The following is a 12,346-nucleotide window of genomic DNA, read 5'->3' as shown; positions in this document are numbered from 1 at the left end:
TAACAGTAGTTTTTTAGTTAAATATCATGTCATGTTCATTTTCTACTGACTGTGATTCAAAGGAATAATACTGAGCGACAAGTTTAGCCATTTTCACTTAAGAAAAACTTGCAAATCTTTATGTGGATTCAACTGGCATATCCCATTCTACTTTTATGTGAATTAATGCAATTTTAAAGCCAAACTAGGGACATAAACAAATATATTATGATTATATTAAAATCATATATAGGGTCAATCCCTTTATGACCTTTTGGAAGAAAAGGAAAATAGTTATCGCTCTTGGAATACAGTATGACCATGGTTTTTGTTTAAAAACTGAGGAAATTATGCATGCATAAGTGCCTGGCATTTTCCCAAAATTATCCGTTTTATGTTTTGTGGTCAGAAAGGGCATTACATTTTGAGTGAAAAAATCAGAAGACAAAAATTTTAAATTATATCCCAGATTGCAAAACATAAGCTCAGGTGAATAAGTTCACCCATGAACTATGCGCTGGGTGAGGCTGGCCTTTGTGTGTCAATATTACATTGAGTAAGAAAGGTTCATGGGATGTAAACATAAATGCAAGCTTGTTTTTGTTTCCCACTCTCCCTTTAAACCTTTTCGGTAGGAGTAGCTTTTTTTCTGACCTTGAAATGAAATCCAGACAACCCCATGAACTTTTCTGGATAGTCTTAGATAAGAAAAGTGCCCATGGTTGTTTCCAATTACAAACACAGTCTCAATTCAGAAACTAAAAATATCCAGTTGATCAAAACTAGTTGATCTAAAGTTAAATCTTCTCTACTCTTGGCCCTCCCCCTTCCTTCCATCCCCCAACACCCTTGCAGCAGGGGCCTCTGAAGGTCAATATTTGCAGTGGTAGAGGAGCATATGGGTCTCCTTTTCTCCCTCAACTTCTCCTTCCACCCCTTTTGCCCAATCATGTTAACCATAGTTTCTGACTGAGTCAGGCTTGAAGCAGGGCAGAGATGAGAGCTAAGAGGTAGCAGCAAAGTTTTTACTTGACTGGCACCTGTCGTGAGCTGAGTGGCCTGGCATTCTCTGGGCCTTGCTCACATGAGAAGACTGAGGCACAGAAAGATTAAGTAACTTGCTCCAGGTCACGTGGCTCGGAAGCTCAGCCCGAGATGGAAACCACGGGAGACTGACTGCAGAGCCCACGTCACCCATCACTGTGCTGTCCTACCTCTACAGCAGCCTCCTGACTTCTAGCGATACTGAAGGGCCAGCTGGAGCAGGACAGCAGGAGGCGGAGGTCCTGGAGTTCTGTAGTCAGAACAGGTTTTTGATGTCGGCTCTGTTGGTGTGTGACTTGGAGCGGGTCACAGCTGCTCTCAGGGTTGTAGGGAGTTTTAATAATGTAGACACGGTACCAAGCAGAGGGCCTGACACAGGACACATGCCAATAGTTGCTGTCTCCTTCCTCACCCTTCCTCCCATGAATGATGACTTTTGTAGCTCCAGCAAGAATCTGCTCTGGACCAAACTCTCTTACTCCGGTTTCTTGCATTCCTGTTTTTTCCTGGAGCAACAGTTTTGAAATGAACCTGTGGTCTGCAATCAAGCAGATCCTTTTATTTACTTTTTATTATTTATTTATTTTATTGACGTATAATTGACTTACAATATTAGATTAGTTTCAGGTGTACAGTGCAGGGATTTGATATTTTTGCCCATCGTAAAATGATCACCATGATAAAGAAGATCCTTTTAGATCCCTTTAGGCCTCAGGCTAGAGGTTGTCCAAGAGGTGGAGCTTCTAGGGCACGTGGCTGAGTCAACATATCAATATTTTAACAAGGAAACTTCATTCTAAGAGGCGACCACATGGAAATAGTATTAATAAAACTAAAATTCTTCTGCATTTTTAGGGCAACTTGGCTCTCCAGGAGGAATAAATCCTATTTCTGGAAAGATTAAAAAACCTAAGGTGTTCGTGACGGAGGGAAAAGATGTTGCTCTTACTGGGGTTTGTGTGTTCTTCATCAGGACCAACCCTTCCCGAGCCATCACCCCTGAGAACATTCATCAGGTAAGAGGCAACAGCAATCCTTTATCCCAAATTACCAAAAATCACGTAAATTCTACCAAAATAGCCCTTCCCATGGAAACAACCGTCGTATTCATTAAGTATTTAAAACTACTTTCAAAGAAATATTTTAAAAGCACTTAAAGCAAGCAATTAAGAGGACAGTTCCTTAAAATCTGTTGAGTAAGAGGACTTAATATTCAATTTATTAACAAAAATTGATGTAACATTGTGTGTATCTGTGCGTGTGTGTAAAACAGTGAGGTCTTTCCTTTTAAAAAGAATTCCTCTACATCATTTACTTAATGGCATATTTCATACATTTAAAATAAGATTTATTACAGCGGATACACCCTTGAACAACACAGGTTTGAATTGTGTGGGTCCATTTATACATGGATTTTTTTTCAGTAGTAAATGCTACAGTACTATATGGTCCATGGTTGAATCTGAGGATGCGAAACCAGGGATAAGAAACTGCGGATATGGAGGGCCGGCTCTACGTTACACCCAGATTTTCCAACTGCTCGTAGGGTGGGAGCCCATAACCCCAGCATTACTCAAGGGTCTTCTGTATAACTTTATTTTTCTTTGCAAAATAAAATGCATCTGTACAAGTCTCCCCTGCCTTCAATGGGTGCATTATCTGCTTGGAGCAAATAAACTGGTAAACATCTGGTATTCTACTTATTTCATGCTTTTATTTTTATTTATTTATTTTAAAATCTTTTTCAAAATTTATTTATTTATTTATTTATTTATTCATTTTGGCTGCGTTGGGTGTTCGTTGCTGCGCGCGGGCTTTCTCTAGTTGCGGCGAGCGGAGGCTACTCCTCGTTGCTGTGCGCGGGCTTCTCATTGCGGTGGCTTCTCTTGTTGCGGAGCATGGGCTCTGGGCACACAGGCTTCAGTAGTTGTGGCTCGTGGGCTCAATAGTTATGGTGCACAGGCTAAGTTGCTCTGCGGCATGTGAGATCTTCCTGGACCAGGGATCGAACCCATGTCCCCTGCATTGGCAGGCAGATTCTTAACCACTGTGCCACCAGGGGAGTCCCCATGCTTTTACTTTGATGATTGCAATTTAGAGGAGTATAAAGCTTATGTCTTAACTAGGTGTCAAAATAATAATTTACTGGATCGAGAGACAGTATACAAACAGACCATCTACCAAGAGACTTTGATCAACAACCCGCAGCAATCTGCCCAGGAAATCAACCTCCCTTACCTGCAATAAACAACACAGGTAGCCAGACTGCTGTGTCAGCCTGGTAGGAAGCCAGCTAGGAAATGAATTAATAACTCCTCTAAAAATTGGTCAAAATGGCCAGGACTTGATTCATGACTGCCAGCCTCAATTTTTGTCTGTACTTTCAACATACTTCCTTGGGGCCAACCAGAGAAGACCAAATGTGCACCCCTAACCAATCACATAGGATGCCCCGCTTCTAGTGAGCCCACCTTCAACTTCCCCAGGCCAACAACCTCCCCTCAGGGCCCACCTGAGCCTCCCTTTTCTCCACTAAGAAGCTTTCCCACTCCTCTGCCTGCTTTTGAGTCTCTGCCGAAATGCAAGTGATGGTGGCCGACTCTCTTGCTATTGCAAGGAATCAATTCTTTCTCTGAATAAACAGCCTTTGCTTTTCTCATTTGGTTGGTCTTCATTTACTCCCATAGGATATTTGGTTAATGAACACCATCAGAAATGACTCAGTAGCTAGGTTGCAGTTGAAGATAATTTTTTTTTTTAAATTTTTAAATTTTTTAAAAATTTATTTATTTATTTATTTTTGGCTGTGTTGGGTCTTCGTTTCTGTGTGAGGGCTTTCTCTAGTTGCGGCAAGTGGGGGCCACTCTTCATCACGCTGCACAGGCCTCTCACTATCGCGGCCCCTCCCGTTGCAGAGCACAGGCTCCAGACGCGCAGGCTCGGTAGTTGTGGCGCACGGGCCTAGTTGCTCCGTGGCATGTGGGATCCTCCCAGACCAGGGCTCGAACCCGTGTCCCCCGCACCGGCAGGCAGACCCTCAACCACTGCGCCACCAGGGAAGCCCCTGAAGATAATTTTTACCGTGACGGTTTTCCCGATTGTTTTGCAGGAGGTGAGCTTCAACATGCTTGACACTGCAGACGGGGGTTTGCTCAACAGTGTGAGACGTCTGCTGTCTGACATCTTCATTCCTGCTCTCAGGGCCACAAGCCACGGCTGGGGTGAGCTCGAGGGCCTTCCGGAGGCCTCCAGCCTTCAGCAGGAGTTCCTGGGCTCCCTGGAAGGCTTCGTGAGTGTCCTGGTCAGTGCACAGGAGAGTTTGAAGGAGAAGGTAAGAACAAATACGTTATTCCTTCAGAAATTATCTGATGGTGAACAAATCAATATGTAAGTGTGTAATACTTCTCTTAGAGGGTCTTGATTCCACTACTTGCAAATCTTGAAAATATTTTATGGGTGTTTTTATTGCCCCCTGAAGATGTGGTGGTGACTAGATTTAAATTCCTATAATTTGGAGTGATGAGTGCATTAGGGGTTCCAAAGAAATGTTGGCCGCAGTGGAGGGTTTTACTCTGTCACGTCAGATGTTGGACTGCAAAGAGAAGAGTATGAAGTGCTTCTGGTATTGCTCTGCAGCCTAGAAGGAAAGGAATTTGGAGCCAGAGTGTGGGGTGTGTGTGTGTGTGTGTGGTGTGTGTGTGTGCGGTGTGTGTGGTGCGTGTGTGTGTGGTGCGTGTGTGTGTGGTGTGTGTGTGTGTGGTGTGTGTGGTGTGTGTGTGTGTGGTGTGTGTGTGGTGTGTGTGTGTGGTGTGTGTGTGTGTGTGGTGTGTGTGTGTGTGTGTGGTGTATGTGTGTGAGGGGGAGTGGTTAGGGATAGATGTGTGCTGGGGGAAGATGGGTGGGTGATGGTGGGTAGGGATGGGAGGAAGTCTTGAAGAGGAGGGAGAAGGAGAGACGAATGGACATATCTAGAGAGAGTGGGTTGGGTCCTGTGGTCCAGCCAGTGACCAAAAGGGCCTTTAAGAATCAGTTTGGCATTTGCGGGATTTAGCTTCAATAAAATTTGTGCCACCTACAGTAAACCTGTGTTAGTGATTACCTGGGGTAGACGGTGGTGGATACAAAACCGTGATAGATGACAGCCCAGATCAGGCATGAGTGGGAGATAGAGAAATGGATCCCATGAGACCAATGGCAATGTAACGCTCACTGCTCTCCAGGGAATACTGAGACCTTTTGGGACCTATTGAGATGTTGGCAGGGAGGGATGCTATAGGCCTTCTAAAGGATGTGGGTTGGGAGAGTTGAGTAAATGTGATCCAGACAGGGGCAGGATGATTCCAGCTAACATCTGAGTTCTATTGGCAATTAACTACGATACAGGCCATCCTAAATGCGAGTTGAGCCAAATTAAATAGTTGTTCTACTGAAAAGAGTAATGTTTTCATATGGTTCCACTTCATACTGTGGTGGAGGTTTTAAAAAATGTGGGATGGGTCCTCACACAGGAGAGAGACAGTGCCACTTCATGAAGCCTGGAAGCCTCCCCCGTAAAACCAAGGAGAGGTCAGGAGATGTGGCAGACGGAGGGTGCAGTGTCAGGAGTGAGGAGTGGGGGGCTGAGACCTGAATTTAGGGACTCCCAGGGCCAGGTGCACTCTTACCAGAAGGAAAATGTCCTTATCAAATACTGAGGTGTTTCTGGGTTTTGTGTGTTTAAAAATATCCTAGGTTTCTTTGTCAAGTCAAAATCCAACACACCTCTTTTCCTACCCCTCTCCACCCCGCCCTCCTGAAATGAATCTGTGTATTTGCCATTGAACTTGCTAACCATGAGGATTGACATGAACGTCTTTTCCTCTGGTTAGTTTCCAAAAAGAATGTGATAGATTAGAAATTACCCCTCCCCCCCCAGTCAAGTTTTTTGAAGGCCCCCCACTTTCTTTGGTTTCATGAGTTGACTGCTTAATTTCCAAGTTCCCTATCAATTCTCAAATTCTGTGATATTATGTCTCTGTCTCTCTAGTTCACTGTTTTTTTTGTTTTTTTGGGTTTTTTTTGACCCAAATTTTGACCTCAGAACCAGTCACCTCTACAGGTGTGCCCAATGCAATATGTCTTACTGTGTTTTCAAGGACATGTCTCAGGAAGCAGATCGTTTAGACTAGAGAGAATCCCCTTAAGATCCTTCTGGATCAGTCAGAAGTGTGTGTGTTTGTGTGTGTGTGTTAAAATAGCATCATCTGATTATTTAACTTTCATTTCAATTAGGTGAACCTTCAAAAGTGTGACATATTTGAACTGAAAACCCTGAAGGAACCTCTAGACTACTTGACTCTAGCTAATAACCCTGAGACTTTGGAAAAAATAGAAGGTTTTATGAAAGTATGGATCAAACAAACAGAGCAGGTAATTTTCAGAAACCAAACATCAGAAACTAGCTATCTGAACACTGACTAGTTCAGATGCCATGTTACTGAACAGCCAGTGGAAGAAGGTATGTCACATCCCGTTCCCATTTGCCTAAGTATTTTACCACAAGTCCCTAACAAGGTGAAAGGTTCAATGCAATTTTAATTTATAGTCATTAGTTAAGAGATAGTAAGAATTCTAGGAGATGAAAGTAAACAACTTTATATACTTATATAACTAAAAGACTGCACTTGGCCAATTTTTTTTCTGAAGGGTGTAAGTTACTTTGGAGAGAATCTCTGTAGAAGTACAAGAAGCTTTCTAATTCTGTGTGTCCTCCAAAACAAAGCGCAAGACTTAACCTTTAAAAAAATATTTTCAGAAAAGTCCCAAGTGAAGCTGGATGTTACATCAATAAGGAAGCATAATGGAAATTAACCAGCTGAAGGCATGAGGGCTTTCCAAGGTTATATTTCTCTGAGGTTCTAAGTGAATAGCCAAGGAAACTTTCTGAGGTCACGTCCTCCAAAAGTTCATGAAAGCTCCTTAAACAAGTAGTTTTCAGTTAGAATGAGTCAACTAAATTTTTGTTGAAATTAAAAAAATGGATACATGTTAGGTTAGTAAAAGGCTGTCATTTGAAGCATGCAAATGAATAAAAATATATCATGATTCAGATAGCAGAATTTACTTCTTTCCTTATATTTTGCTTATGTATAACTTTTATATCTCCAGCCCTGCTCACTGGTTCATGGGCCTTCTGTGCATTTGCAGGTCCTTGCTGAAAACAATCAGCTACGGAAGGAAGCGGATGACCTTGGGCCCCGAGCAGAGTTGGAGTACTGGAAAAAAAGACTGTCTAAATTTAACTACCTGTTGGATCAGTTGAAGAGCCCAGATGTGAAGGCTGTGTTGGCAGTGCTTGCTGCTTCCAGGTCGAAACTTCTGAAGGTTGCTTTTTTGCTTTATGAAGTGGGAATGAAAATTCTCTGTGCATATGTCATAGAGTAATTAGGAACAGAAAAATGTCATTCTACCTCTATGAAAACAACTTTAAGATTGGATTATACTGTCCTTTTATAATTTTGGATACTGTGGAAATTGCCTTTGAATGAAAGGTATTTGTTGGCTGGTGTACATGTATGTATATGTATTATTAGAGGGCATTGCAAGTCATTAAGATGTAACATAATAACATGATTATATATATATTATGAATTCAGACCAACGAGGAGTAGTAATAATGAAACCTTACCTTATCTATTTTTTTTTTTTTTTTTAGCACTGGTGTATTTGTTTTATATCCCTGTGTAACAAGTTACCCCAACACTTAGCCACCTGAAACAACAAACATTATCTCATAGTCTGTGGGTCAGGGATTTGGGTGCAGCTTAGCTGGGAGCATCTGACTTGAGATCTATCCTGAGGTTGCACTCAGGGTGTTGGCTCATCTGAAGGCTTGACTGGGATCTGCTTCCAAGTTGCTTATGTGATTGTTGTGGGACTCAGTTCCTTGCTGGCTGTTGGCTGGAGGCTTCCTTCAGTTCTTTACCATAGACATGGGAGTGAGGTGCAAAATGGATTCAGCAGTCTTTGGAGGAGAAAGGATGTAGGTTTAAATGGAGGTGCTGCCCTCTTGACGCTTTGTCCTAGTTATTGAATAGATGTCATAAGAGAAGGCCTGGAAGAGATACCTTTGAAAATTTTGTCAAAAAATTTAAATTGCTCTTCAGTGTGGCAATGCCCCCCACCCTTCTGGATTCAGTTTTATGTGAGATGCACAGGGCAGACTGAAGGTCTGACCCATGGGACTTGTGATGACTTTTAGCAGCTGTTATAGTGGAATTTCCTCTATTAATAATTGCATTAAAATTTCTTTCCTGTATTGTGCTTAGACTTGGCGGGAGATGGATATTCGAATCACTGATGCAGCTAATGAAGCAAAGGACAATGTCAAATATCTGTACACACTTGAGAAATGCTGTGACCCCTTGTACAGTAGTGACCCTGTGAGTTAGAGATTTCTACCGCCTTGGTCTACTGATGACCCTTTCGCACTAACTGAATTGAGTGTGGAGTTTTGGTTCGTGAATATTAGTCTGTTGGAAAAGTCTTAGAAACTTCTTTTTATTCTTAAGAAAGTTATATATATATATATATAATATATATATATACATGTCTATCTATTTCTGTGTCTCTCTCTATACATATATATATAATATTTATATCATGTATCTGTCTATCTAGCATCTATTTATCTATCCAGATAAGATGGACAGGACATGCAACGTTATATTTTAAAAACATTTATTGCATATTCCATTTCCCATTAAATATTGCAGTTGACATCCTGGACTATACTCAAACAACTGTGGGAAGAGTTATTGGCTGATTTTTTTCTTCTTTTTTTTTTATCTTTTAACTTTAGGATGTATACCTGTTTTTATTTATTACAAAATTAACTGTTAACACAACTTCCTTGTCCATAACAGAAAGTTAGTGTTTCTTGCATTGAAACAAAATTTGATTAACTGTGTATGACTAAATAATAAAAATAAAATTACCCCTCAATATATTCTATTTATGTAGAGTGATAGATAATATTTTAAAAATTTAAATAAAAATCTTTTACCTAAATTTTATTCTAATGAAGTAGGAAGGATTAGCCTATTGGAATTTTGCTGAGTTTGATATCTGTTTCCCTGAAAACTTTTGTGATGTTTTCCAGATGTCCATGATTGATGCTATTCCTGCACTTATAAATGCAATTAAAATGATCTATAGTATCTCTCATTACTATAACACCTCTGAGAAGATCACGTCCCTGTTTGTAAAGGTGAGTGCATAGCATAGAGTCCATGGTCACTTAGATTTCTTTGCCAATGGTTAATTTTTTTTTTTTTTAATAATTAGAAATTACCATGGGACTTCCCTGGTGGTCCAGTGGTTAAGAATCCGCCTTCCAGTGCAGGGGACGCGGGTTTGGTCCCTGGTCAGGGAACTAAGGTCCCACATGCTATGGGGCAACTAAGCCTGCACACTCTAGAGCCCGCAGGCCACAACTAGAGAGCCCATGCGCCACAACTACTGAGCCTGCATGCCACAACTAGAGAGCAGCCTGCGCACCACAACTAAGACCCAACGCGGCCAAAAATAAATAAATAAATAAATATTTTTAAAAAACCCATAAATCTTTTTTTTTTAAAAAGAAATTACCACATTGGCGCAATCCAATGTCTATGTACCCTACAATTAAAAAAAAAAGCTTAATCTCTCAATAGAGAGAGGAGGCTGATTCTAGCAAATCATAAAGCATTATTTCCCAAAGTAATTATTATAATAAATATTGTATTATTTATATAATAAAAATGAAAGAAAGATTCTTTTTAGAATTTCTTTCCTTATTTAGCACATGATTTCTATCTATTGGGTAAATTTTAATTAAGAAAAACTATATTTAACTGGCTATCTTCAGTTTCATATTTTATGTGCCACTGTTCCAAATTTATTTGATGCCACAGTTGTTTACTTGGTGTTATTAGAACAGTAATCATGGTAATAAAAGCCACTTGAAACGTTCCAGTAATCCATAAAGCAATTATAATGATTCTGCCAAAAAACATAACGATGTTTAAACCTTATGTCCTAACTCATAAATGTTTATGGTTGCTTTTTCCCATTTTTGAACAGTCTCTAAGAAGTGAATGACTTTTTCATTACCAAGGCAAAAGTTTTAAATGTTGTATTAAAATAGAGGCATTTTCGGCTCATCAGGACTGTGTTGTGAATACTAATGCAGTAAGAGGCATGATTCTTCTTGGGAATAGGGACATCCAGCCTTGAGAGCTTGATGGGAAACTTCCTTCTGCTGTCGTACTCAGGTAGAAAGGAGGGGAATCCACAAGACCCTTTTCCTACTTCTTCACACATTAAAGTTACGTTGGGGTCAGGAGGGGTATTCCCTGAGAAGAAGACTCAAAAGTCAATTTGTGTTATTACTCCAGGTTTCATGCTTTTGCAAGGCTTGTTTTGGAACATAATTGTGAAACCACCATTTCTCTCATTTTCAAAAACCTTTCATTATGAAAAATTTGCAGCAGGTACAAAAGGAAAGAGGATTGTATGTACATGTACGTATCACCTAGATCATCAACTATCAACACATGGCCGATCTTGTTTCACCTAACCTTTGCACTGCAAATCCCAGACATCATGTCATTCCATACCTACAGTATAGACCTCTAGGTTTCCTTTTAATTTATTAAAAAATCACCAAAGGAATTCTGAAGTCTTTTTTTTGTTTTAAGTTTGGAGGGATAAATAAAATGTTGGCAGTTACACACATTATCTTTACTCTTTTCTCTGTTGCCTTCTGCTTTTGACATTTCTGCTACAGATCATGGTGGCATGAAATGATCAGGGTGGACAATTCGTTTCATGGCACTTGGAAACCGTGAGTTAGATTTTAGAGCAGGCTGCCGAAGAAGGAGACGGGGGAAGCTCTTGACAGCTTTTAAGTAGGGAAGTGAATCCCTTCTTGGTTGGTTAAGATGTTCATCCTGCATTAACACAGGGGTCTGAATTGGCAGTTTTCTGTAGTGCTTCCAGCTCTGTGATTTTACAAATGATTTTGATTATAGATGTGTAGAACTTAAAAAGTTGAACAGATAGAAGCAGAGAGTAAAATGGTGGTTGCCAGGGTCTGGGGGAGTGTGGAACATGGGGAGATGTTGGTTAAAGGCTACAAACTTTGAGTTATAAGGTGACTGAGTTCTGGGATCTAATGTACAGCATGGTGACTAATGGCTAATACTGTATTGTACACCTGAAAATTGCTAACAGAGCAGATCTTAAGTCTTCTCAACACACACACACAATGGTATTTATATGAAGTGTTGGATGTGTTAATACTTGATTTTGCTAATCATTTCATTATGTATATGTATATCAGGCCTCACATTGTACACCTTAAATATATACAATTTTTGTTCGTCAATTATACCTCAATATAGCTGGAAAAAAAGAGGGTTAGTGCTTGATCATAGTTGTGATGGAAAAACAATAAATCCAAAGATTTATTTACAGATTTTACACTCTGAGAGGTAGGAGAGCTAAGGACCCTCTAGCCCAGTTTATCCTTGATGGCTGCTTAATGTACTTGACATCATTTTATTGGAAAATTCCAGGTGACCAATCAGATGATATCTGCATGTAAAGCCTATATTACCAACAATGGAACTGCTTCGATCTGGAGCCAGCCACAGGATGTTGCTGTGGAAAAAATACTATCTGCAATTAAACTTAAGCAGGTAACGGTGAACTTGATAATATATTTAGACTTTTAATTATTTTTACATTGTTTTTTGCCAATGCATCTTAAATCATTTAGCAGTTATCATATTAGTGGTTGCTAAAAAGAATGGTAATCTTTTACTGTTAAGAAAACTTGAATGTTAATACATCAGTCCCCCACATTTGTTCACTTACTTTACCCTTTTTGGGGGCCTGCTATGTCCCAACACCACACTAAGTACTAGAGATACAAAGATGAAGTAGTTTTCCTTAAGCTTCTTGTAGACGAACGGAGAGATACACAAAGAGTTAGGCTTCTACTAACACAGTGTTACCCAGGGGGAAAGGCTGCATCTTTGAGTCACCTTATGAATAATTAGGAGTTTGAACTTCCCTGGTGGTCCAGTGGTTAAGACTCCACGCTTCCAATGCAGGGTGCGTGGGTTTGATCCCTGGTCAGGGAAGTTCCTCATGCCACGTGGCCAAAAAGAAAAAAAAAAAAATTAGGAGTTTGCTAGGTTGGGGGATGGGAAAAGATGACATCCCAGGCTGATGAAGGAGTAGCTACAGAGGCATGAAACTGAAAGGTTCTGTAATTCCACCCTAAATTTGCTGTCGC

General features: G+C 40.3%; 1 protein-coding gene across 10 annotated transcripts in view; it reads left to right on the top strand.

Moving 5' to 3' along the window:
• Positions 1–12,346, top strand: part of DNAH5 (dynein axonemal heavy chain 5) — a 246,554-nt gene that overhangs the window by 56,209 nt on the left and 177,999 nt on the right. For 9 of the 10 annotated variants that reach the window (XM_068535147.1, XM_068535146.1, XM_068535148.1 and 6 more), the window contains exons 4-10: positions 1,879–2,039; positions 4,133–4,354; positions 6,295–6,432; positions 7,210–7,386; positions 8,331–8,444; positions 9,164–9,271; positions 11,622–11,744. In XM_068535147.1, the coding sequence (XP_068391248.1) occupies positions 1,879–2,039; positions 4,133–4,354; positions 6,295–6,432; positions 7,210–7,386; positions 8,331–8,444; positions 9,164–9,271; positions 11,622–11,744 (1,043 nt within the window). Of the gene's footprint in view, positions 1–1,878; positions 2,040–4,132; positions 4,355–6,294; positions 6,433–7,209; positions 7,387–8,330; positions 8,445–9,163; positions 9,272–11,621; positions 11,745–12,346 lie in introns of those variants that run through there. The other variant, XM_068535152.1, reaches the window with a different exon arrangement.

This window comes from Eschrichtius robustus, chromosome 2 (assembly GCF_028021215.1).
Source record: "Eschrichtius robustus isolate mEscRob2 chromosome 2, mEscRob2.pri, whole genome shotgun sequence".
Taxonomy (NCBI): Eukaryota; Metazoa; Chordata; class Mammalia; order Artiodactyla; family Eschrichtiidae; genus Eschrichtius; species Eschrichtius robustus.
This window is presented reverse-complemented; position numbering and strand designations above follow the sequence as displayed.